The following is a 13174-nucleotide window of genomic DNA, read 5'->3' as shown; positions in this document are numbered from 1 at the left end:
CCGATTCCCGTGACAGGCAGAACTGTAAAATCTCGGCCTGTATCTTAATAACCTTGCCCAACTGCAATCTATCGATCCTAATTTTTTAATTTTCAATTTAAATTTTCATCGATTCCAGCTTCAGCAGCGATTGAGGGTTTGGAATTTGTACCATCCCTGGAATGAGAAGAGCTTTCTGACTTCACCCCTCAAAGGTCTACTTTGAAAGTTATTCCTCCATGTTTAGGCCGCTTCTACTGGAAGAAATCTTTTCCCTGCATCTGCCCTATCAAATCCTTTGATCATCTTAAATACCTCAATGAGAACAGCCTAAACTTTTTTTAAAAAAGGCCTAGTCCTCTTGGCTTAACCCTTTTTGACCCTGGTATCATTCTGGTAAATCTATGCAAGTTAATACATCTTCCCTGTGGCGTGATGCTCAGAATGGAACACGAGGAGGGGATGGTTTTCTGGCCCATTGGGTAGCACCCTGCCTCTGAGCCAATAGTTCCAGATTCAAGTCCCACCAGCGTTCATGACATGGTTCAAACAGGTTGCTAATCAGCCTGCTAATCCTTCCAACACTTCCCCACCATTCCCAAAGGGGAGGAAGTGTGTTCTGAAGATACAAAACAAATAAACCAAACCACAGGAGACAATTGCCATCTCTCCCTTGCTGTACGTGACTCACAAGCCTCTCTTCCCCATCACATATGAGATTAGTGTAAATTACCTCAAGTAACCATCAAGGTATATTTTTTTACTCATTCATGGGACATGGGCTGGCCAGCATTTATTGCCCATCCCTAGTTGCCCTTGGTCTGCTCGGCCATTTCGGGGGGCAGTTGAGAGTCAACTATGGCGGTGGTGCTGGAGCCACATGTAGACCAGACCAGGTAAGGATGGCAGATTTCTATCCCTAAAGGATATTAGTGACCCAGATGGGTTTTTCCTGACAATCGACAATGATTCTATGGTCATCAGTAGATTCTTAATTCCAGATATTTTTATTGAAGTCACCATCCGCCATGGCGGGATTCGAACCTGAGTCCGCAGAACATTAGCTGAGTTCTTGATTAATAGTCTAGCGATAATACCACTAGGCCATTGCCTCCCCTTACAGTGAGCATTAACAGACTATTCCACTGACACTGGTCATTGCAGACGAGTGTAATCCTGTTCTCACCAAGCGGGTGAACAGATTTCTAGTGGGGGTTAATCAGAATGATTGAGTACCCAAGTGATTTTTCTCTCTCTAGCCAGTGAAGACTGAGCCCAAATGCAGAGATCTACCATTACCCCGGCTGAGCTGAGTGAGCTGAGCATTGACTCGGGATGAAGCCTGCCACCTTCCTGCTCTCTAACAGCTCAGTGACTCACTGCATCAACCAGTCTGAACAGTGTTTGGAGATATGGACCAAGAGCAGGTATGGGCCTTCGGCCTGCTCCACTGTATAATCAGATCATGGCTGATTTGATAGTAACCTCATGTCTGCATCCCACTTACTTCCTATAACCTATCACCTCCTTGCTTACCAAGAATCTCTCTGCCTCAATAATATTCAAAGACTCTGCTTCCACCAGCACCTTTTCAGCACGAGAGTTCCAAAGACTCACCACCCTGAGAGTAAATAACTTCTGCCTCATCTCCTTTTTAAAATAGGTGACTCCTTATTTTTAAACAGTGACCCCTATTTCTAGATTCTCCCACAGGAGAAAACATCCTCTCCACGTCAACCCTGTAAAGACCCTTTAGGATCTTATATGTTTCAATCAAGTCACCTCTTACTCTTCTAAACTCCAGCGCATATAAGCCCAGCCTGTCCAATCTTTCTTCGTAAGACAACCCACCCTTTCCAGGTATTAGTCTGGTAAACCTGCCCTGAACTGCTTCCGATGCATTTACATCCTTCCTTAAATAAGGCGGCCTACACTGTTCACAGTACTTCAGATCCCATTAGTGCTCTGTACAACTGAAGCATTAACCTCCCTACTTTTATATTCAATTCCCCTTGCAATAAATGATAACATTCTATCAGCTTTCCTAATGATTTGCTGCACTTCTATACCAGGCTTTTGTGATTCCCTCTGCACCTCAGAGCTCTGCAATCTCTCACCAAAGAACAAAGAAAATTACAGCACAGGAACTGGCCTTTCGGCCCTCCAAGCCTGCACCGACCATGCTGCCCGACTAAAGTAAAGCCCCCTACCCTTCCGGCACCATATCCCTCTATACACATCCTATTCATGCATTTGTCCAGATGCCCCTTACAAGTCACTATCGTATCTGCGTCCACTGCCTACCCCGGCAGCGGGTTCCAGGCACCCACCACCCGCTGTGTAAAAAACTTGCCTCGTACATCTCCTTTAAACCTTGCCCCTCGCACCTTAAACCAATGCCCCCTCGTAATTGACTCTTCCACCCTGGGAAAAAGCTTCTAACTATCCACTCTGTCCATGCCCCTCAATCTTGTGGACTTCTATCAGGTCACTCCTCAACCTCCAACCATTTAGATAATATGCTTCTTTTTCATTCTTGCTGCCAAGATAGACAATTTCACATTTTCCTATATTATACTCCATTTGCCAGATCTTTGCCCGCTCGCTTGAGCTATCTAATATCTTTTTGAAGCCTCCTTATGTCTTTTCCGCAACTTACTTTCTTTCCCATCTTTGTGTCAGCAGCAAATTTGGCAACAATACCTTCAATCTCGACGTCCAAGTCATTTATATAGATTGTAAAAAGTTGAGGCCCCAGCACTGAACCCCAGTAACTGCACACCACTTGCCAACGTGAAAAAGACCCATTTATGCTTCCTGTTAGCCAGCCAATCCATGCCAATATGTTACCCACATTAATGTGGACATGGCACTTTATCAAATGCCTTCTGGAAATCTAAGTACAGTACATCCACTGGTTCCCCTTTATCCACAGCACATGTGACTTCCTCAAAGACCTCCAGTAAGTTGGTTAAACATTGCTTTCCCTTCCCAGGGCAAACCCCACTCTGGCAACGTTCTGCCCACATCAGTCCCTCCCATCCCCGCACTTACATTCTCATTAAAAATGATCATCTCATCCTCACAGGTAGTGTTGTGAGTGCAGTGGTGCTGGAGCACGCACCAATTGCAACCCCACTGACTGTTCACACAGCCACGGCACCTGGAGAGACAGCAGGGAGAGAAACACAAGCAGAGTCAGTGCCGATGGAGTAATCCTCACAGAAACCAGGCACCAATCACAGGACTTGCAATCAAGTTGTGTGGAAGAGGTGGATAAAGAATAAGAACATTTCAAAAACTTCTGACTGTTTGGAAATCAATAGCAAATTCTCAGCAGACCCTTGGCGATGAAGGCATCATTACAAAGTTTCTTGGCACGTACCTTTCTCTGACTTCTCCTCACAGATTCAGAAAACGGAAGTTGCTGGAAATGTACAGCAATTTACTCAATAACTGAACTGCATTTATGTGGCACCTGTCACAGTGAATCATCCCACAGTGCTCCACAAGGACATTATTAAACAAAATTTGACACCAAGACATGTGATTCAGATGAGCAAAAGCTTGGTCAACGTGATGGGTTTTATGGAATGTCTTAAAGAAAGGAAGAGAGGTTTAGGGAGGGAACCCCAGAGCTTCAAGCTAAGGCAGTCTCAAAATCATGGCCCTCAATCAGAGGGCGGCACGGTAGCACAGTGGTTAGCACGGCTACCTCACAGCACCAGGGACCTAGGTTCAATTCCCGGCTTGGGTCACTGTCTGTGCAGAGTCTGCACGTTCTCCCTGTGTCTGCGTAGGTTTCCTCCGGGTGCTCCAGTTTCCTCCCACAGTCCAAAATACGCACTGGTCAGGTGCATTGGTCATGCTAAATTCTCCCTCAGTGTACCCGAACAGGCACCAGAGTGTGGCTTAATTGCAGTGTTAATGTAAGCCTGCTTGCGACACTAATAAATAAACTTTAGAATCCTTACAGTGCAGAAGGAGGCCATTCGGCCCATCAAGTCTGCACTGACAGCAATCCCACCCAGGCCCTATCCCCGTAACCCCACATATTTACTCCACTAATCCTCCTAACCCACACATCCTGGGACACTGCAGCGCAATTTAGCATGGTCAATCCACCTAACCTGCACATCAAGAGTGGGGTGATTAATCAGGGATGTTCAATAGGCTGGAATTAGAGAAGTATAGATATCTCGAAGGGATATGGGGTTGATGGAAATGACATGAAGAGGCCATGGAGCGCTTTGAAAAGGAGGAGGAGAATTTTAAAATCAAGAGAGGTTTAACTGGATGTTAAGATAGGTGCAGTGAGAACAGGGTAACATGCCTGGTGCAAATAAAGACATGGACAACAAAATTTTGGATGGCACCAAGTTTACAGAGGGTAGAACATGGGCAACCGGCTAGGAGTGCACAGGAAAAGACAAAATTAAAGCTAATTTATTAGTCACAAGTAAAGCTGACATTAACACTGCAATGAAGTTACTGTGAAATTCCCCTAGTTGCCACATTTCGGCATCTGTTTGGGTCGATGCACCTAATGTCTTTAAGAATGTGGGAGGAAACCGGAGCACCCGGAGGAAACCCACGCAGACACGGGGAGAACGTGCAAACTCCACACAGACAGTGACCCAAGCCGGGAATCGAACCCCGGTCCCTGGCGCGGTGAGGCAGCAGTGCTAACCACTGTGCCACCGTGCCGCCACAACTGTGGACGCTAACAAAGGCATCAGCAGGGAGTGAGTTAGGTTTGAAGATAAGATGTGACCATTCAACTGAATGGTTCAGGCGAATTTGGTATGGATTCTACGCCAGTGTAAATATTTTCCTCCAACTCTAGGAATTGAGATGGTCCAACTAAATAACAGAAACAGATCTGTGAATTTCTTTCACAGTAATGTTCCGAAGTAAAAGCAGTGGAAATCCATCCCATACATCCCCCCAATAACAGACAAGACAGCTACTGACAGGTTTATCGGTGACACATTATATCATCTTGTTCGGATTATAATGATGGTACAAAGCTGCATTTTGTACAGAAGCTGCAACATTGAAACTGGGTGTGTGAATGCAACTAGGGTGACACGACCGACCGGGGGGTTCCAAATTGTTTTCAGCAAATACTGCGATCCATAGTCTGACTCTGGAAGACTTTTTATTTTCTGCTTGGCTGTGTTAGATGCAGGAAATGTTTCAACAGAAAGCTAAGTATGCTTTGTGAGTTCAGAGTTTAACACTTTGCCCATCTCGAAGACTGCATCATTGGAGTGTACAAAATGCTGAAATCAGTTGCTGGGAAAAGGGGCAGCACGGTGGCACAGTGGTTAGCACTGCTGCCTCACAGCACCAGGGACCCGGGTTCAGTTTCAGCCTTAGGTGACTCTGTGGAGTTTGTACATTCTCCCCGTGTCTGCGTGGGTTTCTTCCGGGTGCTCCGATTTCCTCCCACACTCCAAAGATCTGCAGGTTAGGTGGATTGGCCATGATACATTGCCCCTTAGTGTCAGGGGGATTAGTGAGGTAAATACATGGGATTACGGGGATAGGGCCTGGGTGGGATTGTTGTTGGTGCAAACTTGATGGGCCTAATGGTCTTCTGTACTGTAGGGATTCTATGATTCTATGGATTCTATGAACAATGCATATTCGAAGCATCGAAGTCCATCTTTCTCTTTTCGGTGCTGGCAGACTTGCTGCACGTTTTTCTTTTGGTTTCAGATTTCCAGCATTTCTATGCAAGTAAGTTTGAAAGGGTGCAGTAGAAGGTGATGGGACTAAATGGTAAATTCTCTGACCCAAGACAAAACAAAACTTCCTCTAGTTTTGTAAAATTCCATGACTCTTATGGGTGGCATGGTGGCAGAGTGGTGAACACTGCTGCCTCACAGCGCCAGGGACCCGGGTTCAATTCCGGCTTGGGGTCTCTGTCTGTGCGGGGTTTGCACGTTCTCCCCGTGACTGCATGGGTTTCCTACGGGTGCTCGAGTTTCCTCCCACAGTCCAAAGACGTGGGAGTTAGGTGGATTGGCCATGCTAAATTGCCCCTATTGTCAAGGGGATGAGCGGGTTACGGGGATGGGGCTTGGGTGGGATTGTCATCGGTGCAGGTTCGATGGGCCGAATGGACTTCTTCTGCACTGTAGGAATTCTGCATCTGCTTTTAGAAAAAAAAGGAATTTTAAAAAATCAATGTACTCAGGCTCTAAACAGTGAGTGAGAACGTAAAAGGGTTTAGTTTGGACTGAGTCATTGTGGATCAGCTCTCATTGCTATACCATTCTTCCATCATGTTAGCTGTGGTCTGGTAACATCCACAGTAATGTTGTGTGCATTAGAGAATGCTTAACACCAAATGTACTACATTGTAGTTGGCAAGTTTAGTGAGGCACCCCATGTATTGGGTTGAAAGAAATGGATCTGTACAGCACTTTACGTCAAATTTGAATTCTTATGCAACGCACTTTTACAATTGTTAGGAATAAAGTACATTTTTGGAAAAAAATTTAATAACGGAACGCGAAAAGGAAAAGGTGGCACTTGTTATAATGGTGCCATGGCAACAGGGCCTGTGATGCAAACTTGCAGCATTGAATGTGGAATCAGTGTTGCATTTCCTTTTGTCTTCTTGACTTTTTCTTTGTTTGAAAAACACTTACGGAAAATTTCTGGAAAGCTTCTGTACTGCGCTGCAGTCATAGAATGTGAATTCTTCAGTTGTCAGTGTGATGTTAAAGAACGCTATTTGTAATCTGACGGTCACGTGATCTGTAGGGGAGATCAGAGCAGAGATCAGAGCTTTTCGCACACTGGGTACATTCATTGGTAACCAAGGGGAAAGGCAAGCAACTCCGCAACTGCCACCCACAGGAAGCCAGCATCCAGGAAAAGTACAAGCTCATCCAAGAGGCAACATTTTATACCCTGGAGGCTAATAAAGAGAGAGAGAGAGAGAGGGACCACCCAACCCAGGCCTTGCAAAGGCAAGTCCTGCTGACTCAGTGGTCGCATTACCACCTCAGGTCAAACCCGATTCGGATAATTAAGTACAGAAAATGTTACACTGACATTCTAGCGCAGGACTGAGGGATTGCTACATTGTCCGCGGCAACCCATCTTTTCGCCTCATTTGCCCTCTGAAGCTGGACGTAAAAATCCCATGGCAGTACTTTGGCAGGGGAGTCCCGGCTATTGTTTAATCACTAACCGGACGATCTGGGCATTGTCACATTGCCGTTTGTGCCTAAAATGGCTGCTTCATTTCCTGTATTACAGCACTTGACTATACTTCAAATGGTATCGCACTGACTGGACCACGCTGTCGGAGGCCCTTTTCGTCAGAGGCACTATATAAACGCAACTTCTTTACTTCTTTCCTGCAAGGAGTGACCATCATTGAACCATCAGACACAATGTTTTGCCAATGATCTGGAAATCTAATCGAATGAATGTCCTCTGTCCAAACGCCAGTCTTAAGTTCATTTTCTGCAGCCATTAGTGGATGAGTCTGCATTGGACACGGATGCCAGGTCCTTCCTGCAAGCAGTCTGTCTGTGGGAGTGTCTGCGGGGGAGACCATTACTACTCACAACACCTTATCTGCCTTCAAGCTGTTCTTTGCAATTAACCGAACTAACAACCAACCTGTGCTTGTAATGGGCGCAAGTGAATTCCCTCAAAGTGTCACCAACCACAGGTTTAAAGTCTGTGTAACATTCTATAATGTGGAGATGCCGGCGTTGGACTGGGGTAAGCACAGTAAGAAGTCTCACAACACCAGGTTAAAGTCCAACAGGTTTATTTGGTAGCAAATACCATAAGCTTTCGGAGCACTGCTCCTTCGTCAGATGGAGTGGATATCTGCTCTCAAACAGTGCACAGACACAGAAATCAAGTTACAGAATACTAATTAGAATGCGAATCTCTACAGACAGCCAGGTCTTAAAGGTACAGACAATGTGGGTGGAGGGAGCATTCAACACAGGTTAAAGAGATGTGTATTGTCTCCAGACAGAACAGCTAGTGAGATTCTACAAGCCCAGGAGGCAAGCTGTGGGGGTTACTGATAATGTGACATAAATCCAACATCCCGGTTTAGGCCGTCCTCATATGTGCGGAACTTGGCTATCAGTTTCTGCTCAGCGACTCTGCGCTGTCGTGTGTCGTGAAGGCTGCCTTGGAGAACGCTTACCTGAAGATCCAAGGCTGAATGCCCGTGACTGCTGAAGTGCTCCCCCACAGACAGTTACCCACAGATCTGACCAAAGAACACACCCGTCAACTCAACACTCTGATCAAAACCTTTGATCTGGACCTTCAAAACACCCTCCGTGCTCTCATCCCACGTACTCCACGCGTTGGAGATCTCTACTGCCTCCCAAAAATACACAAGGCAAACACACCCGGCCGTCCCATCGTTTCAGGAAATGGAACCCTGTGTGAGAACCTCTCTGGCTATGTCAAGGGCATCTTGAAACCCATTGTACAAAGAACCCCCAGCTTTTGTCGCGACACTACGGACTTCCTACAGAAACTCAACACACATGGAGCAGTTGAACCAGGAGCACTCCTCGTCACAATGGATGTCTCGGCACTCAACACCAGCAACCCCCACGATGATGGCATTGCTGCAACGGCCTCAGTACTCAATGCCGTCAACTGCCAGTTTCCAGATGCAATTTTACAACTCATCCGCTTCATCCTGGACCACAATATCTTCACCTTCAACAACCAGTTCTTCATCCAGACACACGGAACAGCCATGGGGACAAAATTCGCACCTCAATATGCCAACATCTTCATGCACAGGTTCGAACACGACTTCTTCACCGCACAGGTCCTTCAACCGATGCTATACACTAGATACATCGATGACAGTTTCTTCCTTTGGAGTCATGGTGAGCAATCACTGAAACAACTATATGATGACATCAACAAGTTCCATCCCACCATCAGACTCACCATGGACTACTCTCTGGAATCGGTTGCATTCTTGGACACACGCATCTCCATTAAGGACGGTCACCTCAGCACCTCACTGTACCGCAAGCCCACGGATAACCTCATGATGCTCCACTTCTCCAGCTTCCACCCTAAACACGTAAAAGAAGCCATCCCCTACGGACAAGCCCTCCGAATACACAGGATCTGCTCAGATGAGGAGGATCGCAATAGACACCTCCAGATGCTGAAAGATGCGCTCATAAGAACAGGATATGGCGCTCGACTCATCGATCAACAGTTCCGACGCGCCACAGCGAAAAACCGCACCGACCTCCTCCGAAGACAAACACGGGACACGGTGGACAGAGTACCCTTCGTCGTCCAGTACTTCCCCGGAGTGGAGAAGCTACGGCATCTCCTCCGGAGCCTTCAACATGTCATTGATGAAGACAAACATCTCGCCAAGGCCATCCCCACACCCCCACTTCTTGCCTTCAAACAACCACGCAACCTCAAACAGACCATTGTCCGCAGCAAACTACCCAGCTTTCAGGAGAACAGTGACCACGACACCACACAACCCTGCCACAGCAACCTCTGCAAGACGTGCCAGATTATCGACACGGATGCCATCATCTCACGTGAGAACACCATCTACCAGGTACACGGTACCTACTCTTGCAACTCGGCCAACGTTGTCTACCTGATACGCTGCAGGAAAGGATGTCCCGAGGCATGGTACATTGGGGAAACCATGCAGACGCTATGACAACAGATGAATGAACACCGCTCGACAATCACCAGGCAAGACTGTTCTCTTCCTGTGGGGGAGCACTTCAGCAGTCACGGGCATTCAGCCTTGGATCTTCAGGTAAGCGTTCTCCAAGGCAGCCTTCACGACACACGACAGCGCAGAGTCGCTGAGCAGAAACTGATAGCCAAGTTCCGCACACATGAGGACGGCCTAAACCAGGATGTTGGATTTATGTCACATTATCAGTAACCCCCACAGCTTGCCTCCTGGGCTTGTAGAATCTCACTAGCTGTTCTGTCTGGAGACAATACACACCTCTTTAACCTGTGTTGAATGCTCCCTCCACCCACATTGTCTGTACCTTTAAGACCTGGCTGTCTGTAGAGATTCGCATTCTAATTAGTATTCTGTAACTTGATTTCTGTGTCTGTTTGCACTGTTTGAGAGCAGATATCCACTCCATCTGACGAAGGAGCAGCGCTCTGAAAGCTTATGGTATTTGCTACCAAATAAACCTGTTGGACTTTAACCTGGTGTTGTGAGACTTCTTACTGTAACATTCTATACACAGATATCCATCAATTAATGTGTGTTGATCACTCTGATCACTGGCAATCATGCTTGCGGGACTTCACGTGAACACACGGAATTTCGGCACATTGCTCTACTGTAGTTTGGTGACAGCTCAGCAGATTTCTGTCCACTGGATTTACTGGTCCCAATCTGGACACATACCTGTTCCTGGGATTGTTGGTGGAAGCTGCTGGACTTTCGGGGACCAGCAAGCAACACCCCTCTCCGTAACGACAGCCGGACTGGAATAATCGGCAAACCGACAGGTGTAAGACTCATCCTCAGCAAGAATCGGTAAGTCGGCGACATGAACAAATACCTGGTGATGAGAGAGGAAATCACTGAGATAAAGGAGAACGTCAGCCTGGGGTTGAGGAGAAAGTACTTTTAGCATTGTGAAGTGCTGTCAGGTTACAATATGCTGCCATTTGCACAACACAGTACCCCAGGGTTAATATACATAGAATCATACAAACCCTACAGTGCAGAAAGAGGCCATTCAGCCCAACGAGCCTGCACCGACAACAATCCCACCCCAGGCCCTATCCCCGTAACCCCAAGCATTTACCCTGCTAATCCCTCTAACCTACACATCCCGGGACACTAAGGCACAATTTAACATGGCCAATCAACCTAACCCGCACACCTTTGGACTGTGGGAGGAAACTGGAGCACCCGGAGGAAACCCATGCAGACACGGGGAGAACGGGCAAACTCCACACCGACAGTGACCCGAGCTGGGAATCGAACCCAGGTCCCTGGAGTTGTGAGGCAGCAGTGCTAACCACTGTGCTACCGTGCCACCGTAAAGTGTTTTACTGACTGGCTTGGAACATTGAAGACTCCAGGAACTGACTTCAGAGACGTCACCCTCCACAAGCCACAAGTCAGAAGTGTAATGGAATACTCGCTTTCTCTTTCTCTCCCTATCCCAGCTCCAATCCGCACCAACAATTGGGCTGGGAGAACATGGTTTTAAATTATCCAGCAGCAATGCAGAGACAGGTAGAGAGAGAGGGAGAGCCCAGCTTTAGCACACAGGTAATTCCTTTCACAACGTGGGTTCCCTCTAGGTGCTCTGGTTTCCTCCCCCAGTCCAAAGATGTGCGGGTTAGATGCATTGGCCTTAGTGTCCCGGGATGCGTAGGTTAGAGAGATTAGTGGGGTAAATATGTGGAGTTACGGGGATAGGACCTGGGTGGGATTGTGGTCAGTGCAGACATGATGGGCCGAATGGCCTCTTTGTGCACTGTAGGGATTCTATGATTCGAAATCGTTAACCCTGCTCTAAATCAGGCACACATTTGCCGATCTCCATTGTTTTTTCTTAAATCTCAAACAGAAACATCTTTTTCCAAAGTTCTGTGTTACTACGCTTCCAATTTGATTTCTGACTTACAAGCCAATCTCTGTGTTGTTCTGCGTGCCTGTCCATGTGTCTTAATGGACGCTCTCAACTTAATGTTTGATGAGTCACCAGAGATTGGAGCTTTGGCGTTTAAGAATATGACAACTCGGAGGGGATGGAGGCAATGAAAGTGGAGCTGCTACAAGATAATGCTGCAAAGTGTCCTTACCACGCAACTCCGGAGACAGAGAGAGTTGTAGAACTCGCTGCTCTTTGTGAGCTATACCCAGGGACACACGCAACGATAAGCAAGAGACCCTCTTTCACAGGGACTACGGGGCTGGAGACTAGACTATGCAACTTCCCACCTGCCTGGATGAGTGCAACTCCAACAACATTGAAGAAGCCCAACACTATCCAGGACAATGCAGTCCGCTTAATTGGTACCCCTTCCACAAACATTCACTCCCTCCAGCACTGGTGATCAGCGGCAGCAGTGTGTACCATCTACACTGAAACTCTCTAAGCAGCACCTTCTAAAGCCACAACTATCTAGAAGGACAAGGGCAGCAGAAAAATAATAAATAAACTTGCTGTGATGCTGAAATATTAATTTAAAAACTCTGCTTGCCCCCTGCTCTCGATTAGATTCTCTTTGGAACCAAACTGTGTGTAAAAGCAATGATCGGAATCACTTGAACTTCTCTGTCTGTGTGGAGTTTGCCCATTCTCCCCATGTCTGTGTGGGTTTCCTCCGGGTGTTCCGGTTTCCTCCCACAGTCCAAAGATGTGCAGGTTAGGTGGATTTTTCATGCTAAATTGTCCCTTAGTGTCAGGGGGTCTAGCTAGGCTAAATGCATGGGATTATGCGGATAGGGCCTGGGTGAGATTATGGTCGGTGCAGACTCGATGGGCCAAATGGCCTCCTTCTGCACTGTAGGGATTCTATGATTCTCCTCCACTGTCAACTGCTTATGCTGTAGACTGGGTTGCAAGGGAGTAGAATAGACAGTATTACAGTTGATAAGGAGGATGTGCAGGATATTCTGGAGGGTCTGAAAATAGATAAATCCCCTGGTCCGGATGGGATTTATCCAAGGATTCTCTGGGAGGCAAGAGAAGTGATTGCAGAGCCTCTGGCTCTGATCTTCAGGTCGTCGTTGGCCTCTGGTATAGTACCAGAAGATTGGAGGTTAGCGAATGTTGTCCCATTGTTTAAGAAGGGGAACAGAGACTTCCCCGGGAATTATAGACCGGTGAGTCTCACTTCTGTTGTCGGCAAGATGTTGGAAAAAATTATAAGGGATAGGATTTATAGTTATTTGGAGAGTAATGAATTGATAGGTGATAGTCAGCATGGTTTTGTGGCAGGTAGGTCGTGCCTTACTAACCTTATTGAGTTTTTTGAGAAAGTGACCAAGGAGGTGGATGGGGGCAAGGCAGTGGACGTGGTATATATGGATTTTAGTAAGGCGTTTGATAAGGTTCACCATGGTAGGCTTCTGCAGAAAATGCAGATGTATGGGATTGGGGGTGATCTAGGAAATTGGATCAGGAATTGGCTAGCGGATAGG

At 46.9% G+C, this 13174-nt stretch overlaps 1 protein-coding gene across 4 annotated transcripts in view; it reads right to left on the bottom strand.

Annotated features, from left to right (window-relative positions):
• The window catches only part of plxnb1b (plexin b1b), a 270085-nt gene that overhangs the window by 72040 nt on the left and 184871 nt on the right, over positions 1-13174 (bottom strand). For all 4 annotated transcript variants that reach the window (XM_078209833.1, XM_078209837.1, XM_078209834.1 and 1 more), the window contains 3 exons: positions 10415-10571; positions 6642-6750; positions 3034-3142 (listed from right to left, as the gene is read on the bottom strand). In XM_078209833.1, the coding sequence (XP_078065959.1) occupies positions 3034-3142; positions 6642-6750; positions 10415-10571 (375 nt within the window). The remainder of the gene's footprint in view (positions 1-3033; positions 3143-6641; positions 6751-10414; positions 10572-13174) is intronic.

Source organism: Mustelus asterias, chromosome 3 (genome assembly GCF_964213995.1).
Source record: "Mustelus asterias chromosome 3, sMusAst1.hap1.1, whole genome shotgun sequence".
NCBI lineage: Eukaryota > Metazoa > Chordata > Chondrichthyes > Carcharhiniformes > Triakidae > Mustelus > Mustelus asterias.
The sequence above is the reverse complement of the archived record's forward strand: the minus strand, read 5'-3'. Positions and strand labels throughout refer to the sequence as shown.